The following is a 19668-nucleotide window of genomic DNA, read 5'->3' on the forward strand; positions in this document are numbered from 1 at the left end:
AGTACATTTTCTTTATTCTATATTTTGGTACTGTAGTTAAAGTTGCCAACAGGCTCGAATTCTGTGGGGCAGTTCCAATTGTTCGAGTAACTGTCCCGCGTCTTTACTTGACTCAATCGGATGATTAAATATACTGACTTTTCCTTTTTTTTCTACTGAACAACAATAAATTGGCCGTATTTTCTTTCTGTAATGCCTGAAAGCTCTTTTCCACAGTTCTATTTCTTGCCTGCTATTGCATTGACATAAAGGTAGTTTCGTTTTTGTCCTAGGTCTAGTTCGGTTTACGCCCTAACTTTTCGCAGTACTTCTATCCGTATAGATAACCGAGTTAGCCAGGCTAACTTACTAAGGCGAACTTAATATTACACCGTTCTTGTAAATCGCCACATTCGGGAAAAAATGATTCCTGAACTGTGTCGCACGCACAGACTGGCCGCTGTGGCATGTGCAGGGTCGGTCGTCTTCAGCCAACGCCTCTTAGACAGCACAAGGTTTGTGCACTTCGATCCCTGACGTCATGCTGCCTTGCCCGACTGCCATCGAACTAATGGGCATGCGCCTGAGATAGCCGCGGTGATTTTTACGTCAACGCAGTCGTCACACCGGGATTGGCAGTAGAAATTTTCATCCAAGTCGCATGACGTCAAAACGCGTAGCGCGCAGGCCTGCATCGGCCGCCTTTCTCCTCCCCCTTGTAACTTCCCTCCGCCATCCCGACTTTCTCCACTTGAGAGTTTGCAACATTAAGGGGCCCCTCACCAGGCCCTATAGCCAATTTTGGTTATACAGTGGAAGTTGTTACGTGTCATCGAGGTAGTGTTCTGCTGCGAAAAAAATTTCAAATTGGTTCATTATTAGCCGAGGTAGACATAATTCAGTGCCGCGAACCCATGATTTCAGGAGGTGAGCTCCACTGCCATGCACGACCCTCTCTCCACTCGCCCCGCTTGCCTCTGCAAGCGAAAGCCCTTACCTCCGTTCTCCCGTAGCGGACCCCGAGGATCGCGTGACGCATACGTCATGGGCCCCGCCTTCATTTCTTTCTCCTTTTTTTTTTTGCTCGGTGCTGCGCGCTTTTGCTGACGGCGTTGCGAGCGAGCTGTTGTGACTGTCCTGTTTCGCGCAGCGCACGATTTTGCGCGCTGTGCACAAGGACACATTACTAGCGGTAGAAATCAGTGCTACACGAATACTGAAGCAGAACAAGCGGATCGCAGAGCATGATCACGGCGCTGGAACACGGTAGAAAATGGCATAGTTTCAGTACCTGCGCACGCGACTGCACGACCGTGGGAACAAGCACACGAAGTAGAAGCACATATCTCTTGCTGCTATGCGAAGTAAAACAAAAAACACGCAGACATTCCGTTTGTGCGTTTTATTACGTCTGTAAACTTCAATTCGTCAATTCGAGCAACAGATTACACAAATAGACGTTGCCTTGAATAATTCTCGAAGTCAGATGTCACAACGAGCAACTTCACACTGCGCACACGAGTACGTAGGCGCAGGGACGTGAGTACGTCACCGTCCGACTTGGAGCGCAGTCGCCGCGAGAGAAAGGAAAAAGGGCGTTCGGATAGAAATTTCAGCCCTTACCGCAGCGCGTGGCGATGTAATTCTTTGGAAACACTATCATTAGCGCGCATTGTATGTTCTGCGCTTGTGAGCTCCAGAGGGCCAGACCTGGTGAAGGGCCCTATAAAGGGCAACTCCGGCGTTTATTTTTTTTATCATACTACGATATTTTCATTTTCAAATGGCATTAAGTCTTTTCACCGGTAAGGTGCTTGCTTGCTTAAAAACTCAAAAATACTTTTAAATAACCATATAAACGAGGTACCGAAATCAAAACGAGTAGCTGCTTTTTGGGACGTCATGATGAGTCGATGACGTCAGATCTTACACTACCATAGTGTAAACACGCTGACGCAGAACGCGTGCTAAACACGGAGTACATGTGGCGCTAACGCCATGAATGTGAAGCTCATAATGTCGCCTGACGACGTGGAAGTTTTCTCAACTCTTTTGAAATAGACAGCGGCGATTGATCGCCGCTGTTTGACCCGCCGCATCCCCATGAGGCAGTTGATGTGCCCAAGCTCAACGCGTTGTGCGGCGGCAAGAAGGAGAGACACCGGTTGCCAGGTCTGTCAAAACGGTGATTGCCGGCCATCGTCTCGTGGAAACAGGAGCCATCTTCGTCGTTTCAGGGCGAAATGATGGTGTAGTTTCTGGTGTCACAAACACAGGTTGGCCACTAAAAAACGTCATACATTCGTAGGCATAGTCGAGAAGACGCAAGCAAATTTTAAAATTCATTTTCAGGAAAACTAAACGACTTCCAGCCATATCGCCTGGCACAGATAATCAGTGTGCGAAAAAGAACGTATGTTGAAAATTCTTTTAAGATCAGTGGAGATCCAAAAATTGCCCGAGCGGCCTTCTAATTGCAGAAGGGTAGTTTATTAATTGAGCTTAAACTTTTCTTTATTACTCAGTGTTCCGTAAAAAAATAAGTAATGCACACGGGAGACAGCGCACGTTACCAGATTTTTGCTGTCGATCTCTCAATTTTTCAGTTCGAATCGCGGCCAATGGAGCGCTGGTTGAATAAATGCGCGGTCTGCACGCATTATCACTCTTCGTTGTTGTGCTGCGGTGGAGCACGTATTTGTCTGCCGGTATCTCTGTGTTTCGCATGCGTTTTAATGCCAAACGGAACAGCTGTAGTAAAATTTGACAGCTAATCGAAGGCGCTGTTGCAACAGTGCCTTCTAGATTTGAAAGGGCGTTTTGTGTACTCTCAATTTGGCCTCCCGTTTACTTTCAGACGTTCCCTTCGGATTCACAATGCCACCAAACTTCCATCCCTACGTCCCGGGTATCTTGTAAGTCTCATTTACCCTTACTGTAAATGGTAAAGTGTTCCGCATATAGAGCTCAATATCATTGAAACAACACAAACATGCACCGGAACATATTCAGCTCCGGCCGAACAATGGACGTCTCAGGGTAGAGCCAGCGTTTCAACAAATGGACTCGTCTGCGACTCTGACAGAGACAGGACTTTTTGTCGATCAATTGATTAAATAGCGGGTGTTTCAGCAGATACCACAATGCTAGTTCATGAGTTGGTCTACTTGAAGAAAGGGACATTAGTCGCTTGCACAAAAAAATTCTAATACTTAATCGACAAATTAACAACTATCCATTAATTATTTTACCTAATTACATCATGGCCTCTGTTGCAATTAACACATTCTAGCCATGCAGTTCGCAAGGCGGATCCACTTGGAACGAATTCTCAAGATGGCACTAGTTTCGAGATTTAAGTTCGCGAGTTGTGCGGAGAAATGCATTGCCGTTCTAGTTACTTTTTCAACAAAATGTCATTTATGCTTCGAAGCCCAAAAGTGACTAGAACGCCAATGCATTTCTCCACAAAGTTCGGGAAATAATACCTCGAAACTGGCGCCATGCTGAGCCGCGCTTAGGAGGAAGCTTCCTATTCTGGCCAAGTCCGATTCTCCTATTTAAATACTCGCAAAACTTTTCAGGCGACCGGTGCACCGATTTCAATGAAATTTGCTGGACTTGAGGAAGTAGGCGACTCCGGCAAACAAAATTCTGTTAACTTCTCAATTTTTCCAGCGAGCTGTATATGCTTAGGATCTGCCGGATCGCGTCCACGCGTAGACCAACGATTTTATGATACGTGGGCCGATCCCGAAGTTAAGACAATATCTGGACCGTCCGCGGGGGAGGTGAAGCAGAGGTTACGCACTCCTCATACGTGGGACCGATCCCGAAGATAGTGGAATAACGGGCCGACCCGCAGCCGAGGTAAAGCAGGCCTTAAGCATTCCTCATACATGGGACCGATCCCGAAGTTAGTAGAACAACGGGTCGACCCGCAGCGGAGGTGAAGCAGGCGTTAAGCACTCCCCATACGTGGGATCAATCCCGAAGATAGTCTAATAACGGGTCGACCCGCAGCGGAGGTGAAGCAGGCGATGTGTGAGCACTCCTCATACATCGGACCGATCCCGAAGATAGTTGAGCACCGCGCCGACCCGCCGCGGTGGTGAAGCAGGCGTTAAGCACTCCTCATACGTGGGACTGATGCCGAAGGTAGTGCGATCCCTCGCGAACTAACAGCGGAGGGGAAGCAGGCATTACGCCCTCCCCATACGTGGGACCGATTGCGAAGATGGTGGAATAACGGATCGACCGGCAGCGGAGGTGAAGCAGGCGTTAAGCACTCCCCATGCGTGGGGCGGAAGGCCAAGATAGTGGCATAACTGATTGACCCGCAGCGGAGGCGAAGCAGGCGTTAAGCACCCCCCATATGTGGGACCGATCGCGCAGACAGTGGAACGACGGGTGGACCCGCAGCGGAGGTGAAGCAGGCGTGAAGCACTCATCATACGTGGGACCGATCCCGAAGATAGTGCGATACCGCGCCGACCCGCAGCGGAGGTGAAGCAGGCGTTAAGAGGGACCAATCCCGAAGCTAGTGAAATAAAGGGCCGACCCGTGGCGTGCGTGAAGCAGGCGTTAACGACTCTCCATACGTGTGCTGATTCCGAAAATAGTACAATATATGGGCAACCCGTCCCGGAGGTGCAGTTAGCCATTAAGAGGTCCACACACAGAGCTTCGCCGGTTATCCTTCTTCACAGAGTGAAAGGACACTTAGTTTTTTTTCCGAAAGATTCCCGAAAGGCCAAAAGTGAGAGAAAGAATTCACGCATAATCTCCTCTGGGAGTTGTCCAAGTGTGCGTAAGCATTATGCCACTTGTTCACTCCACGCAGCTGTGCCATTATCAATGTTATGTAACTTGATCGGGCCAGTACAAATGACAATGCTACGGCGACACGAACCGGTGCGCACGGCGTCGCAAGATGCATTGATAAGGCGAGCAAAGTATATTGCAAATGGCCGCGCCAGCGACGCTGTTGACGTTCCGATCATTGTATGCCATTACCGCTATTTAGCGCCGTGTCCATCCCCGTCGAACCATTATGAACCGCTATCGAACATATTTTGGCGGCAACTGGCCGCTCGGACCGTATATTGAAAGCGACCTGCGTTAAGGAATGAGGCGCCGACTGCTGATAGCTCCACGCGCTGTGTTTTCGCCGCTTCGGTTTGAAAAGAGACGCCTAGGCCCATATCTTGGAAGCAATCTGGGAAAGGGGCAAAGTGCGGCGTGTGCCGAGAGCTTCCTGAATGTGTTCTCGCCGCTTCTTTCGAGTTGAAGCGACAGGCAGTACAAAGGCATAGTCGCTCGCTGCTGCGGGCTCTATTTTGAAAGCGATCGTCTTACATGACGCATGGACGGTTTTTTTCGTTGGATTTGCTTGGCATTCCTGAGTTTTACGTGCCGAAACCACGATTTAGGAAGCACGCCGTAGAGGAGGACTCGGGATTAATTTTAACCACCAGTGCGTCTTTAACGTTCTCCAATGCACGGGACACGGGCCTTTTTTGCATTTCACCCCATCGATATGCGGCCGCCGGGGGCGGGATTTTATCCCCGGACCTCGTGCTTAGCAGCACAACTGCATAGCCCCTAAGCCACCACGGAGGGTTTTTATCGTTGGGATAAGCATAGAAATGCTAACACGTTTGAAATTTAGGCACCAATTTTACAAATACTTAGCTCTGTACTAACAACCGATGGTTATTGCACTTTCGTAAACGGTATCTGCTAGAGTGTCAAAGCAGACAAATTTTATATACAATTTCACAATATAAGTGAAGTTGTCATAGCAATTACGATAGTATTGAATAAAGTCCAAGTAATAAGTTCGTGGTAGATTATAATGGGTTTGCAATAGTCCAACTTTGTCCACTTTAGATATCTCAATGGTTGTAGTTTACATAAATGCGGTTTCGTGTTTTTTTATTGCTTATTAAGTGGAGAAATAGACCTGACATAGGGTCCTGAGTGTTTCTTTTTGCACTTTAGAACGTAGAAATAAATAAACTATGCCTTATGATCGAGGCCCCCCACGGGATTGAAGCGTAGGTAAACCTATCAAAAGGTTCTTGCAAGCTTCCAAAACATGCGTACTAAAGCGCTTCAGGCAATTTCTCAAAACATTCATGCTTCCTCCTCTCAATATATTGCAAGCAAAGTAGCTAGCAGTCCTTCCGCGTGTGTAGCGCACTGCTCAGAACAATTAGTGCTTGCAGATGCATGGCTGTTTCTTATATTTTTTGCAGCCATCACAATGCTCCAGCCTTGTACTTCAAGCTCATTGGGGAAGTGTTCAGGATGACACTTGCCAGAGGTGAGTACTTTCTTATATGTGCACTATTTTGTAGTGCAACTAGCTTTTTGGGGTGGAACTTCACCCAATTTGCGGTATATTTGTCTGTCTGTGTTCGTGCGTATTTAACCGCTTTTACGCCAACATGTTATACGCCATGGTATAATGGGTCGAGCATAGGGTTGTTATGATGACGGAACTAGATTTAAAACCAGTCGTTGGTCAAACTTTGGCTACTGGCTAAGCGACACTGGGCCTAAACCGCTCCTCAGTTAACCCCATGGACGCCGGCTTGGGACACGCGCTCAATTTTCGGCGGCGGCGTTCGGTGGCGCATTGTGCCCAGAGGGGAACCCGAGAGAGGGGCGGGACTCCAGTAATCACCTCACGCATTGTGCGTTTTGGCGGTGGCAGTATGGCGTGTTCCTACATCGCCGCGCCGAGGAAATGAACACGCCGAGGAAATGTCCCCACGCTGTCCATAACATGCGAGCAGACATTGTCCTTGGGGTACACCGCTGGCGTCCAGTGGTCGCAGCAGCAGCTCTGCAGACTCGACGGCACGATTCCAGGCCAGGACTCCGGAAACGGCGACGCAGTAGTCGGCTCGAGCAAGCGTCGCTCGCGCCGACGCGCCCTGCTGGCGAGCTGCGGTAGCTGTCGGTGATCGCCGGCTCTTTTCTCCGCCGCCGAGGGTTGCGAGCTGGATACAGGCGGCCGCCGGAGTCGCTGCGCCGAACTCGCCACAGCATCACCATTGCCCGGTGGCTCGATCGTAGTCCGGGGCAGCAGCGCAGACGATGTGCAGGTGACGGCAAACCAGGGGCGACTCCAATCACGCTGCGTACACTCAACACACTCGGCAAACACTAAAGTAGTGCAGGGGAGAGGAATTATGCATGCGCATCGCCCACGTGGTACGATGTTCAACTCGGCTAGTAAAAGATCGGGCAGCTATTGAGATGCTAAGTTCACGTGAACGAAGCTCGCTTCCTTGAATCGAACAAGCAATCTCAATTCGTGCGAGGCTAACTAAAATGAGGGAAGCAAAGTGCAACACCTCAACGCCACGGTCCACCAGGTTGTGTCCCTCCACGTGCGACAGGCAGCTTCGTTAAGCCTTAGGCCTAAAGCGTCGCTACCCTGACAACAACCGGCATCCAAAAAACAACACCCAAAATGGGCGCAATACAGGCAGTCGCGAGGAGACGTCAGCTCTGTTAGGTGGTCCTACTTCGCTCGGTGCACACAGCATCAGAGTTGATGGCGCCCACCACCCCAGACAGCGTCGGAACGCCCGGCGCCAGGCCGCAATATCAGTGAGCCCGTAGTGGCACCCGTGGCCCGCGGCCACCGGGCTCCCAGAGCCGCGACTTCATCATAGTCAAAGAGATAGAAGAAAATATTTACATAAGAAATTTGGACCACCCAGGAGGCTTCCGTACTCACTCGCTTCAGGCCTGCCAATGCTCCGCGGGCGCTAAGCCTCGCTCTCCCAGGATGCAGACCACGTGGCTCTCGTACCGACGAACGTCATAACAAAAAAACACTTGCGAAAAGGCTTAGCATGTTGACATGTTCCAACACACCACAGCCACCGTCGCATCGCTCAAGAAAGCACGCCGCCAACGCTAGCGATCAAAATCCACGCTACCCCTTCGCTTCGGTTCAAACAAAGGTCTCGAACGAAGCAAAACTGTTAAATCTATCGTCCGATTCCCCAAGAGGTCCACGTTGGGCAGCCAGATGTGGGGTTCTCACCCATACTCTTGGGACAAAGGAACGACGACACAGTAGTGCAAACAATCACAAGGGCATTTATTGCACCTTTCATAGACCAGTGCCTGCTAGCCGAGTTGCTATCCGCAAAACATGCCGATGGGCGCGCGACAAATCGCATAAGTCCGACTCACTGCGACCGCATAGCGAGCGAATATGTTCGCCCCTTGCTGGATCCCAACGCCTGGTCGTTCGCGCGTACGGTCACGCGAACGGTGGCTCTTTCGCACGAGGCCTCACGGGACGGCCTCGCAGAAGCATGGATCGGCGCACGCGCGGCACCTCCGCGCTGCAACCGTCCCGAACCAAAGAGGCAGCGCCTTCTCCTTTAGCGCCCAAGTAACCCCGCCTGTAGGCGGCGTTACTCGCGCCATCTCTCGTACTGCACTTCAACCACTCCGGCCGCCGCGGGCGCCAGCCACGCGGCGAAGCCGCACAGCAGGAAACTGGAGCTATGCAGGAAAACAAGATTTCAGGGGACGCGTGAGAGTCGCGCGTCCGCACAATATATATATATATATATATATATATATATATATATATATATATATATATATATATTGCAAATTACTATTACAATTAGTGAAATAGACTGTCAATGCTTCTGATAGTTATATTTAAGAGACAGGGACTTATTTATTTATCACACACGGTGAACCATGGGGGCCCGAAAAATGATCTGAATTTTCATTTATCCCTTTGCGCTATAAAAAATATCAAGATTATGCAGGCACAAAAGGCAACCAGTGCCCGACAGTGGTCCCGGATCCCGCCCAGTAGCAGCAGCACATCGCACACAAAAAAATGCACATGTTGCTACGAAGAATTTTGTTAAAACGAAGCATTGTACGCTCTTAAATCTATAGCTAAAATATATCGTGGTTTAGGTAATAGTATTGTCGAGTTTCTACGGAACAACGTACAATAAACATAAATTACTTGCAATATTCACAAAAAAAGACAAACATTTACTCTCCATCCCGGCTCTGCGACAGCGGACGTCGAGTGAATCTGTTGAAAACTACCACTACAAGTGCTGAGGGAGGCATGCAATGCTTTATTGCTTTATAACCTCCTTCCTCCCCAATCACTTTCCGCTACATTTCATATCTGTTGAGTTCACAGTTCTTCCACGGCAACGGGATAAATTATTTGTTCGCAAACACATTCTTAAAGCTGAGGATAGTTTACATGCGCAAATTCCTAAAAATGTCATAGTTAGTCCCTTATCTACGAAGTTTACCTATACATATGGCACATAAAGCGCCCTGGTGTGCACTCTGGTGTGCTTGCATACGTAACGTATTGCGAAAGATGCAATTACCCATCTGTTTTCAACTTCAACTCCACATAGCACATTAACTTGGCCTCACAGTTGCCATACTTAACGAAGCCGCCTCGTTTAGTTCAGTGTGGACACCAGGTGAAACTGATATATCACGCATGAAAAAGTAAGAAGAAAAAATACGCTAGAATCGTTAAATATACTTTCAAAGTATAAGATATCTGAAACGCAGAGTTCTCTTGGGACATTGGGAAACCTAGCTAATAGCAGTAGCGGGATACTTTCCAACACTTGCTTACAATTTTTTAACGCTGTAGTTGATCAACACGTACTCACCATCACACATAAACTTGGCGGGTTGTTGCCCTTACCTTCGCAAAATTTCGCCCCAGTTGTAATTATGGCAGCGCAGCCGTCTAAGCGTTACACCGCTCGCAAAGCAGACTAATAGCGCCATACGTTATTCAGAATACATACACGTTCTACTAGAACATGCGCAATTAACCCACGCATTTGGAACACTGCCTACGCCATATCCATCCCATGCCTCTAATTTTCTACAGATATAAACAAGATGCCTTTTCTAGCTCACCGAGGACGCCGGAGAAACAAACTACGAATCTCGTAGTATCTCTTTCAGTCACGCGGTGCACGTGTGTGAACGCGACTTATTTTTGCCAATACTGTGCAGTGGTTGCAAGGAACATACATTTAACATTAAGCTTTGAATGAATTGAACATTATGCTTTCTTAAAGTACACAAATTTCACTTGTATTGCTTCAGACTACAGCTTTCGTGAAGGCACTGACGTCTTTGACGGAATGTTGGAAGTGGGGCGTCTCGGTAGTAAACGCGAAAGATTATTTCTTCCCTTGTTGTAATGCTTGTGCCCAATAATTAACCATTGCATGTAATTGGAACGGATGACTCAACATATATAATGAAGAAACTTAGCATGGCTGACTGTACAATTAATGAATGTTTAATAACTATGTAATTATAATTGGTCATTATAAAAATCGCAGTTCCTTCTCTCACCTTGACTTGCTTTCTATATGCGATCTCCAGCATTTCGGGATAAAGTTATGCAACGTTAACGCGTTTATCGACAGTCCATCGTTATTCGTGACTTAAGGTATTTCACGAAAATAAACGAAATAACGAGGGTTTAGTAATTGTCTGCAACATTCGCATTGAAAGCAGGAAAGGGAAAGTTTCGCAACACATGGCGGTTAAATTTTTTCTATTATACGGAATTTCACATCCGTGTCACGTGCGTTACCTTAGGAGTCTAGGAAAAATCTAGATTAGCGGCAGTGTGACATCCTGGAACGCTTCAATGAGTAACTTCCTACAAAGGCTGTAACGAACCTACGCAGAATAAACATATATCGCTCGTCACTCAGAACATTGTTTCATACGTCGAATAGATATAAACAACTTGCCCCGCATATTTCACCAAGGAATCCGGGGGAAAACAACCAAATGCCGTTTGTAACGTATAAAAATCTGTTTAAAGTGACCATTCAGTTAATGTTTTCAGAGTACATAAGCAACATCCTCAGTGCCAATTTTCGGTACACATCAGCAAAAGGTGGCACTCATTTTCTTTTAAAATGCGAAATATCTTCTGTTTTTTTCTCCTGCTGGGAAACAAATAATAGCATAGCGCTTATTTAGGAAAAGCCTGAAAATGAAATCATCAGTTAGAAGTGACAGACCTCTTTAGAAAGAATTTTTGTCGGTGTTCTATTGTTATTTAAATGGCTCTTCTAGTTCGACCCAGGTCATTTCTAGGAGCATATCTAGGATAAGTTTCCATTACACAAATGAATTCGGCAGTTACGCCTGTAAGAGGTTTCATTAGACTTCTGATGGTGATAAGATACTGAGACTACAACGCTGCAACGGACAGAGATTAAATAGTTCCAGCGCTTGATAATCCAACGATTTCAAGCTGTGAGGCACATCAGTCGTTGGGCGCGACTGAATATAATACTTTATCCGGACCTCCCCATCACCTACAGATAAATTTAACAAGCCGATTGTGCATTAGAACACGGATATAGCTGTCCCAAAATGTTGGGCATGATGCAAAGTGCGCAAGCTGACAGTTTGTTAGGGAGGGAACTGTCCAGCGCCAGGCGCTATCCGCAACGCGAGCGTGTATGTCGAATCATGCGCGTCGTGTGCAGCGTCCCGGGAGGGCACAAAAGACAATTGTCATTATCCAAGCAGGGATATCTGTAGTAAATAAAAGCACTACTTATGTGGCCCCTCTCCTAAGAAACAAAATTTGGGTTCAGCTGTAGTTTTATTGAATTTTCCAACGTTCAGCCGAAAGAGCCAGTACCCGCTTTCACAAGTGGGCCGGGAGGCAAATGACATACTTTGACCCCTCTCCCACTTTTCCAAGCCGCGGGGGGCAAGGGCGCAGAAGCGTCTGGCAGCAGAAGCTGCTGCCGACGAGTAGCAGCCTGGGAGGGAAGGGGAGGAAGGTCCATGGGATTGGACGTAGTGAGGAGATAGCGGCGCCGGTGGCGCTTGGCTTCCATGGGATTGTGCGACTAACGGTGTATTTCCGTGTCTTGAGGTACGTTGTTCAGTAACTGTTCAGGTGCTTTCGACTTCGTGGATAGTACCGTGGCGCGCGGTAGTCGATGGGCTCGTTCATTTCCTGGTATACCCGTGTGCCCCGAGATCCATTGTATAACTCAAAATCATGGCCTTGGTCACGCAGACCACGCACATGGAGGCGGAGTTGTTGGACCACAGCAGTGGCTGTACGAGTGTCCTTACAAGCCATAAAGGCATTTTGAGAGTCCGTAAACACTCTGTAATGGCGCTTAGCATCTCTTGGAAATTTGTTAGCAGTGGTGTTCAGCATGCTCCGGCGAGAAGACGCACAAGCGTGAAGCAGAACGCCTTCACGCGTTCGCGGCGCACGCTGAAGACTATGCCACTCGCACTCCGGAAGCCGATTGCAACTCGCATGGATGCCCAGCACACTACGGAGCCGGACCGAAGTGCTTGTACCTACGCCGAAGCGACTCGGCAGCAGAACGCCGCTCGCCAAGCAAACCTGAAACACGCTAGCCGACCCCCAAATCATGCGCCTTTCGCTGCACCGGAGTGCGAGTTCACGCAGCAACAAAAACCCGTTTAGTTTAGCTTGTACGGTGTGCGAACGCCTGTGGCTTATGGCGGTTTGACGCAGTGTACGGCACGTGCAATAGATGTCTCCCGGTCGCGAGTCATTCGACAACTTTGGCTTTGTGTGGCGATTTTCGAGGACCCCTGTGGATTGGTGGAGTGCTTGCACTGTCTACTTGCAACTTAATTCTTCACGTACTATAAGAATGCGACATATTCTGTTAAGACGCGTTTCGCATTCGCGTTCTACCGATTGCTTTGAAAGAGGGTCGACCATCTTTCTTTCCGCACGCAGTAATTAAGACCAAGACACGAAATGGCACCAGTCACAGCAGCAACATCGTTGCTGCGAGAAGATATAAAAAAAATTACAGGATAACCCGCCAACATTCAGCAAATGCTCATTTTCTCTTCTTATCTCCTTGTATCATATCTTGATATTGCAGACACTTTCACGCCGAAGTTGTGAGTGTGGGTATTTTTTTATGTCACGCGGCTCCAGGTAGAATTTCCGTCTGCCACTGCTGATTCTCGATATACTTGTTTGTTTTTGTCAGCCTTCTCGGCCACCAAGAAGGATCCAGAAGGGAAAGTTGTGTTCGACACCATCAACTGCTACCGCAAGCTTGTTAACCCCGTAAGTGTTCCTGCTTGCCATTGCTTTCACTCCCAACAGATTCTAATGCCGCATTACCCCGATTTATAGTAACTGCTGTGCAGAGAGAAAAAGGGCGCCGCTGCAGTGCCGCGACCTTTCTCCGTCTTTACTGCCATCTGCAAATGGAAGCCTGATTATACTACAGGATGTTTTCTTTCTTTCTTTTTTATGAAGTAGCAAAGTGTGAAAAAGTATGTGTGGCAAGGTGGTCTCGTGGTAGAGGTAAAGAGGGAATGGAAAACCTTAGACTATCATGCCTATAATTTATATAGTGCAGCTGACGGTGGTCTTCTCCGCACCACCATCAGTCGCACTTCGCTCTTCGAAGAGTGAGGATGTGTCCAGATTGAGCTCCGCGTTTTTCTCCAATTTACCGCTAAGTCCTTGCAAAATTTTTCTCGTACACAATTTTTTTAAAAGTCGCCTGCGGCAGATAGAGAACTCAGAGGTGGACATTACTTGAACAAGAAAGTGCAATGCATAATCAACCAATTATTTTTTCAATTATTAACGTTACATATTGCAATTTACGAATTGCAGTGTGAATTTGCGAGCCCTGTCCAGGTAAACATGAAAACTAGGCTGACAGCAGTTTTGATACAATCATATCCAATGTGTGCGACAAAATACACTCGTGTTGCAGTAACTTTTGTGCTTCAATGTGTGCGGATACACTGTCGCCACGACTGCATGCATAGCTCTACAGAACGCTTTGCAACGTCATCGCCTCGTCCGGCGAGGCACACCTTCCAAGCCTACGCACATCACCGGCTTTGATAACAGCAACAGCTTTAAGTAGGCTGGCTGTAACGGAAAAAGCCACTGCTCGCCATACGAACCACTCCACCAGACTTGCTGTGCGGTTCGCGGATCTGCGAACCACAGCGGCGGCGGCGGCTCGCCTAAGACGTCTATGTGATTTATTTTATGTTCGTTATATTGTAGAGAAATTTTGTTTAAAAAATGTGTGGTTTCAGGTGCCAAAACCACGATCTGATTATGAGGCATGCCGTAGTGGGGTACTCCAGGAATTTGGACCTCCTGCGGTTCTTTAACGTGCACCTAAACCTAAGTACACGGGTGTTTTCGCATTTCGCTCCCATCAAAACACGGCCGCCATGACCGGCTTTCGATCCCGCGACCTCGTGCTTAGCATGCCAACACCCTAGCATAGTCACTAAACAACTGCGGTAGGCTTTCCAAAGCGACGAGCCACGAATGTGTTGGGGTACGTCACTCAGCAATGCCACAAATACATTAAACAGCGCTGTGTTAAAAAAGAAAGCTGACCAATGGTACATTTTTATCGTAAGGCGCATTTACCGCAACTCGGTGTTTCGAGATATGTCTCGAAACCCCGAGTTCCTTATTCTTCATTCCGAGCGAATAACCCTCTCCACCTCACCAGCTTTAACTCGTAAATTGTAATACTAATTTATTAATGTAGCTATTGAAACCTTAATTAGTCAATACATGTTAATTAATCTATTGTGCATGTTGATTATTTCATGCGTGTAATGCACGCCGCTATAGTAATCCAGCTGAAGAATTCTAATTACGCTACCGGCCACATATGATATTAGAAAATTCTGAATGATTTAAAAAATGAAACACCGCGTAATAGGAGTGACACAAGGAATTTCCGGGGTACAAAGTATTATTTCAAGACTGTTTGCACATACGTACGTATGTGGCAGAAATTTATTTCTCGCGAAGAAATTAATGGCCGGCAGTTCCATTTTTGAGTTTTGAGCTGTAGACATGGTGCCACATATCAATGTGACGTCATGAATAGCATGTTCTGTAATGATCTTTGACGAATTTGGTGGCAGATTTTATTTTAGAAATAAACAAATTTATGAATATTAAAATTTCACGTAGCTGGACAGAATCGATGTAGTGTGGTTTGCCGTCGCTTGGACATACTCAGAAAATTTCTCGCACTCCGCTTAACTAAATTAGTCTTAATAAGTAATTAACTTCTCATAAATTATAATTAGATTATAAGTGTCAATGAGAAAATTGTTGAGCAAGACGAAAAAACTCCCGATACAACATTCCGTTGATCATATGTGCTGCATAACTGTGTTCTTCCGAGCATGAATGAAGCCCGCGATTAGACGCAAAATAACACTTATGTAGCACGTTTTGAGCAACAAAATGTTGTATCGGCAGTTTTTCGTGTTGCCCTACAGCTTTCTCTGACACTTTTCATCCAATCATAGTATTTGAGAAGTTGATTAACTAAGACGAATTATATGTTAATTAGTACTCGCGTAGTTTTATTTAATATCTCGTGAGCTTTCCTTAAGCGCCGAAAAAAATCACAATGCAGCGTGTACAAAAAATTGAACCCCACATCTCTGAATCCCCTCTACAGCGCAACGAAACGCGCTTGGCCCTCAAGTGAATAATAAACATTTTCCATACTTCATCTTGCTAAATACCTAATTGGCCGAACTATAAAAAAACGCTCTTGGGAGCACCACATGTGACGCCAAACCATAAGCCGTTGCTTTCGTTCATCTGCGGCTAACCACTTTGTTTTGAAATGATTGTTCAAGTTGCGTGATAGACCCTGAACATTGCGTTAAGAGGAAGCTTTTGATTGGGCCCAACTCCTATGCATACCTATTCAAATACATGTAAAACGCAAAGACACTTTTCGCAGATGAGAACATCGCCGATGTAATGAAATCTGTTGCATTTGAGAGAGAAAGCCAAAGTCTAGTAACAGTCGGAAGCGGAATCTGGATTTAGGGCATGGATATTTTGAAACGAATTCTCACCGAAAAATATAGAAGCATGAAGTTTGCAATTACATAGCTCTGCAACCAGAACAGATGTCGCAGTTCCATAAACTGAATTCGTTACAGCATTCAAAGTAAACAAATTTTGTGTATCAGTTTATATCTTTTATTTATATCTGACTGACAGCGAGTTTGCGGCATACGTAGGCAAAAAAAAAACTTTAAAAAACAGACACATCAAAGATAATCTTGGATCTAAGCGACGCGGTGCTTGTTAGGGTTACTGAGGTTGCGGAGGCCACAAGGCCAACCTTGCGGCGTGCGGCTGTTAGCCGACTGCGTCAGGATTGTGAATGTAATATGTTATGATGCCTGCCGAGGAAAGAAGCGTAAGGATGTATTAAGGAGGTATAAAGATGAAGAGGTATTAAAGACACAGCGGTACTTAACCATACACATTGACCGTATGGGCCAAGAACAGGGATATAACTATTGGCACGAACGCAGGGTTCAAGGAATGGGGCAGACAAAATATAAGGCCAAAGAAGTCGTCGAGTACCCTGTGCTTTTGTGACGAGAGGTGTGTGTCATGTATTCCTTATTGCGCAGCACACGAGTGCGCTCGCTGGCAATACATTGTGTCGAGATATTCCATTATTTATGAGGCCGGATCATCACTATACCCGGTTGATGAAGGAGCCAGCAGCCCTAATGCAGGGAACTCAAATAAGGGGCGCTATATAACGTAAAACTATTCCGAACTTTTCTATACCAAATCTGCAATCAATCCTCCGCGATTGATCAAATACTTTTTTTGGACCACCCCCACTTCACCTGTCTGTCACGCGACGTCCCAAAAACCGCAATAGCTCCCAATCTGATATGACGTATTCGCACTGATTATGCATGATGAGACAAGCCGCCCAGTGCAGGCAACGTTATTCCTTTCTCAAGAAAACAAAAGTGACCTCCTATGAACGAGGACAGTGGTTGATTGGTTTGTGCAGTTCTTCAGACAACCCCTCGGGTTACCTCCTGATGTTTGCGTCGGCGGTTATGCAAATTTGACGTCAGGAGATTCGAATGAACGCATATTGTAATAGTTTTACGTTATAGGGCCCAAGCTCTCGGATATTGCGCGAAATTCCATAAATATCTGTGTCCTTGAGAGATCGCGCATTATATGCACAGGCTTTGCGTGTTTACAGTTTTATGACGCACAAGACGGACGTGCTGGCTAGCATCACTATGCTGGTCTGCAGTCAAGGCTATGTAATCTTATTTGATGAGAAACGTTGCTCGCTCGCACTTACGTGCGTAAAACTTCGGTAGGTTTGGCGGAAACGAAGCTTCGCTTTAAATCTGCAGGCATCCGTGAGCTCGCGGAACCACAACCGAATAACAAGTGAAGCAGTTGGTGCAACTCACCTTCCATAGCCATACTTTCCTCGAGGTCACCAGAATAGCGGCGCGTTTTGTGTGTTGCGCCTGTACTGTAATGCGACCTACGCGGCCTGGGATCGATCCCATGACCTCGTGAAGAGTGGCAGAACGTCATGGCCACTGAGTAGCTGCTGTGGCAATGTGAAGGCGTTCATGTGCGCTATATAGTCTTATCTCATGGGAAAGGGCAGCTTCACTTTGCAGCAACAAAGCCTTCCTCTACTGTACTGCACCACGTGAGACTTGTCGCAGCATCCTGCTTCATCGACAGGAATCATTAGAGCACGTGTCCCATTTGGAACCAACACACCACTGGATGGACATAGAACAGCTACAGACCCCTGGTATTTATTCGATACGATCCCGAAAACGATGCTGACCAGGATGGTTTGTAAAGCATGATAATTGAAAAGCTCAAGCAGCACAGAATGCAGGAAGACAGGAGGGGGCACAGCGCCGTCTCACTTCTTCTTTCTGTTCGCGTGTTTTCGCAGTGCCAACACGAAACCAATTATTACACGACAAACCTGCACCATTTTGTCGATAAGTGCTTGCCAGGGTTTTTCGTGTGCTGAATGTAACACGACGGCTTTCTTGAATAAACCGAGGCTCTTGCACTGCTCCTTACAGAAAAGCAAGAACAAGACCGGCGCTACGCAAATCTTCATCGACACCGTCGCCGTGCCAATGGCCTACACGGTAAGATGTTGGGAATTAAAAGGCGTGCATCCGAGCTTGTGTTCCAAACCGGCTGAATGGCTCCGACGATCGGACAAGAGATAGAAACAGAAATAGGTCGCTCGCTATCAACCAATTTGGTGTGGTGACACAGTGCTGCCGTACAAGTAGCGTTGAAACAACATTCTGTGCCCTGGATAATTTTATAGGTGCAAGTGCAACGGGATCTGAACAGGCATCGCCTCTGTTGGATGCTTGGCCGTCCTGCAAGAGTTGTGCGCAAATTGCACTTCATACAAGACACGTACAAAGTGTACAGGGTGTTCCAGCTAGCGTTAGCCAAGCTCTTAAAAATAATACACTAAATGTGCGAGAAAACAACCAATTGCATTCTGTGAGCAGTGACGTACAGCACCAGGAATATTTTTTTCATGATTGAGTTATCCATAATTAGATGATTAACGTTTTTTTTATTTACTGAATTGAGGGGACGGATTTTGACGGAAAATTAGTTGCTTTTTTAAACTGGCGTCCTGGTCCTTTTAAGGAAGTAATGCTAACGTGATTTTTTCATTAATACCTCTAGCTGTGCTGTCGATATGTGCGAAATTCTGAGTGAAATATGTATCTCTAAGCTTATTCTGCACCAAACAAAATACAGAATGGGCAAATCTGGACGCAAGCGAACACGTACCTGGCGCTGAGAGGTCTCTCGTGACTTGCTTGTGAATACTAATTATTTATCGAGAATAGCCCATATTCAGGGCAACCAGTGGTCATTCGTCTGGGCGATATCTTTGGGGGGAGGGGGCAAACGCCTATATTATTCGCGCATGTGCCTGCTTCACTGGAAATAACGTGTAAACACGTAAGTGTGGTGGTGCTACGACAGTACACGGCATCCAAAAAAGATTTATTTACTTTTAAGGCGAAAGCCTGAAGTGAGTCATAGTGAACTCGCCAGGAACGCGTCGTCGGGTCCAATGGTACAAAAACTATCATCATCATCAGTGACTCTTACTTCCCTAAGCAAGCAGAAAATGCAGTGGCTCATCCCTCTTGTAATGCAGAGGCTACAAGCACTCTTCAAAGTGAAGCGTACAGTGCCTACACTCAATGCAATCAGGCACACAACGTACAGAAATGCGGAGCCTATTCGAGGGGAACAAGAAAAAAAAAACACGTGACCTTCACAATGGCTCATACCCCGTAAGCAATGGCTCACACTCCCAAAAGCAAGCAAAACATGCAATTACTCATTCCGCCGTAAGGCTGAGGCTACAAGCGCTCAGAAAAGTGAAGCGAACAGTGAATACACCAATTCAAATCACCCATATGACACACAGAGCAGCATACGTTTAAATCCCCTGTTGAGAGGATGCGACCTAAAGTCGAAGAGAAACGTCGTTACCGCGTGTCGGACCCCGCTACACGAGTACACGAAGCCGCAGCTAAGCGTCGAAACCGATCTGAAGAAGCCGAACTGGGAAAGCAGCAACGTGACGATGCGCGACGGCGCGTTTCCAAGTGTGCGGGAGGATTTCGCCTTCACGTTTTTCAGGGGTGTAACATGCTGCAGAATTTCTTACGTTGGCGTCGTGAAGCGCCACTTTGTTAGTCCTGTAAGAGAGGTCT

General features: G+C 46.9%; 1 protein-coding gene across 1 annotated transcript in view; it reads left to right on the top strand.

Annotated features, from left to right (window-relative positions):
• LOC126539092 (uncharacterized) overlaps positions 1 to 19668 on the top strand; it is a 175331-nt gene that overhangs the window by 140873 nt on the left and 14790 nt on the right. Inside the window, exons 17-20 of the mRNA XM_050185811.2 lie at positions 2837 to 2894; positions 6240 to 6307; positions 13062 to 13141; positions 17986 to 18054. Of these exons, the coding sequence (XP_050041768.2) occupies positions 2837 to 2894; positions 6240 to 6307; positions 13062 to 13141; positions 17986 to 18054 (275 nt within the window). The remainder of the gene's footprint in view (positions 1 to 2836; positions 2895 to 6239; positions 6308 to 13061; positions 13142 to 17985; positions 18055 to 19668) is intronic.

The sequence above is a fragment of the Dermacentor andersoni genome, chromosome 3 (genome assembly GCF_023375885.2).
Source record: "Dermacentor andersoni chromosome 3, qqDerAnde1_hic_scaffold, whole genome shotgun sequence".
NCBI lineage: Eukaryota > Metazoa > Arthropoda > Arachnida > Ixodida > Ixodidae > Dermacentor > Dermacentor andersoni.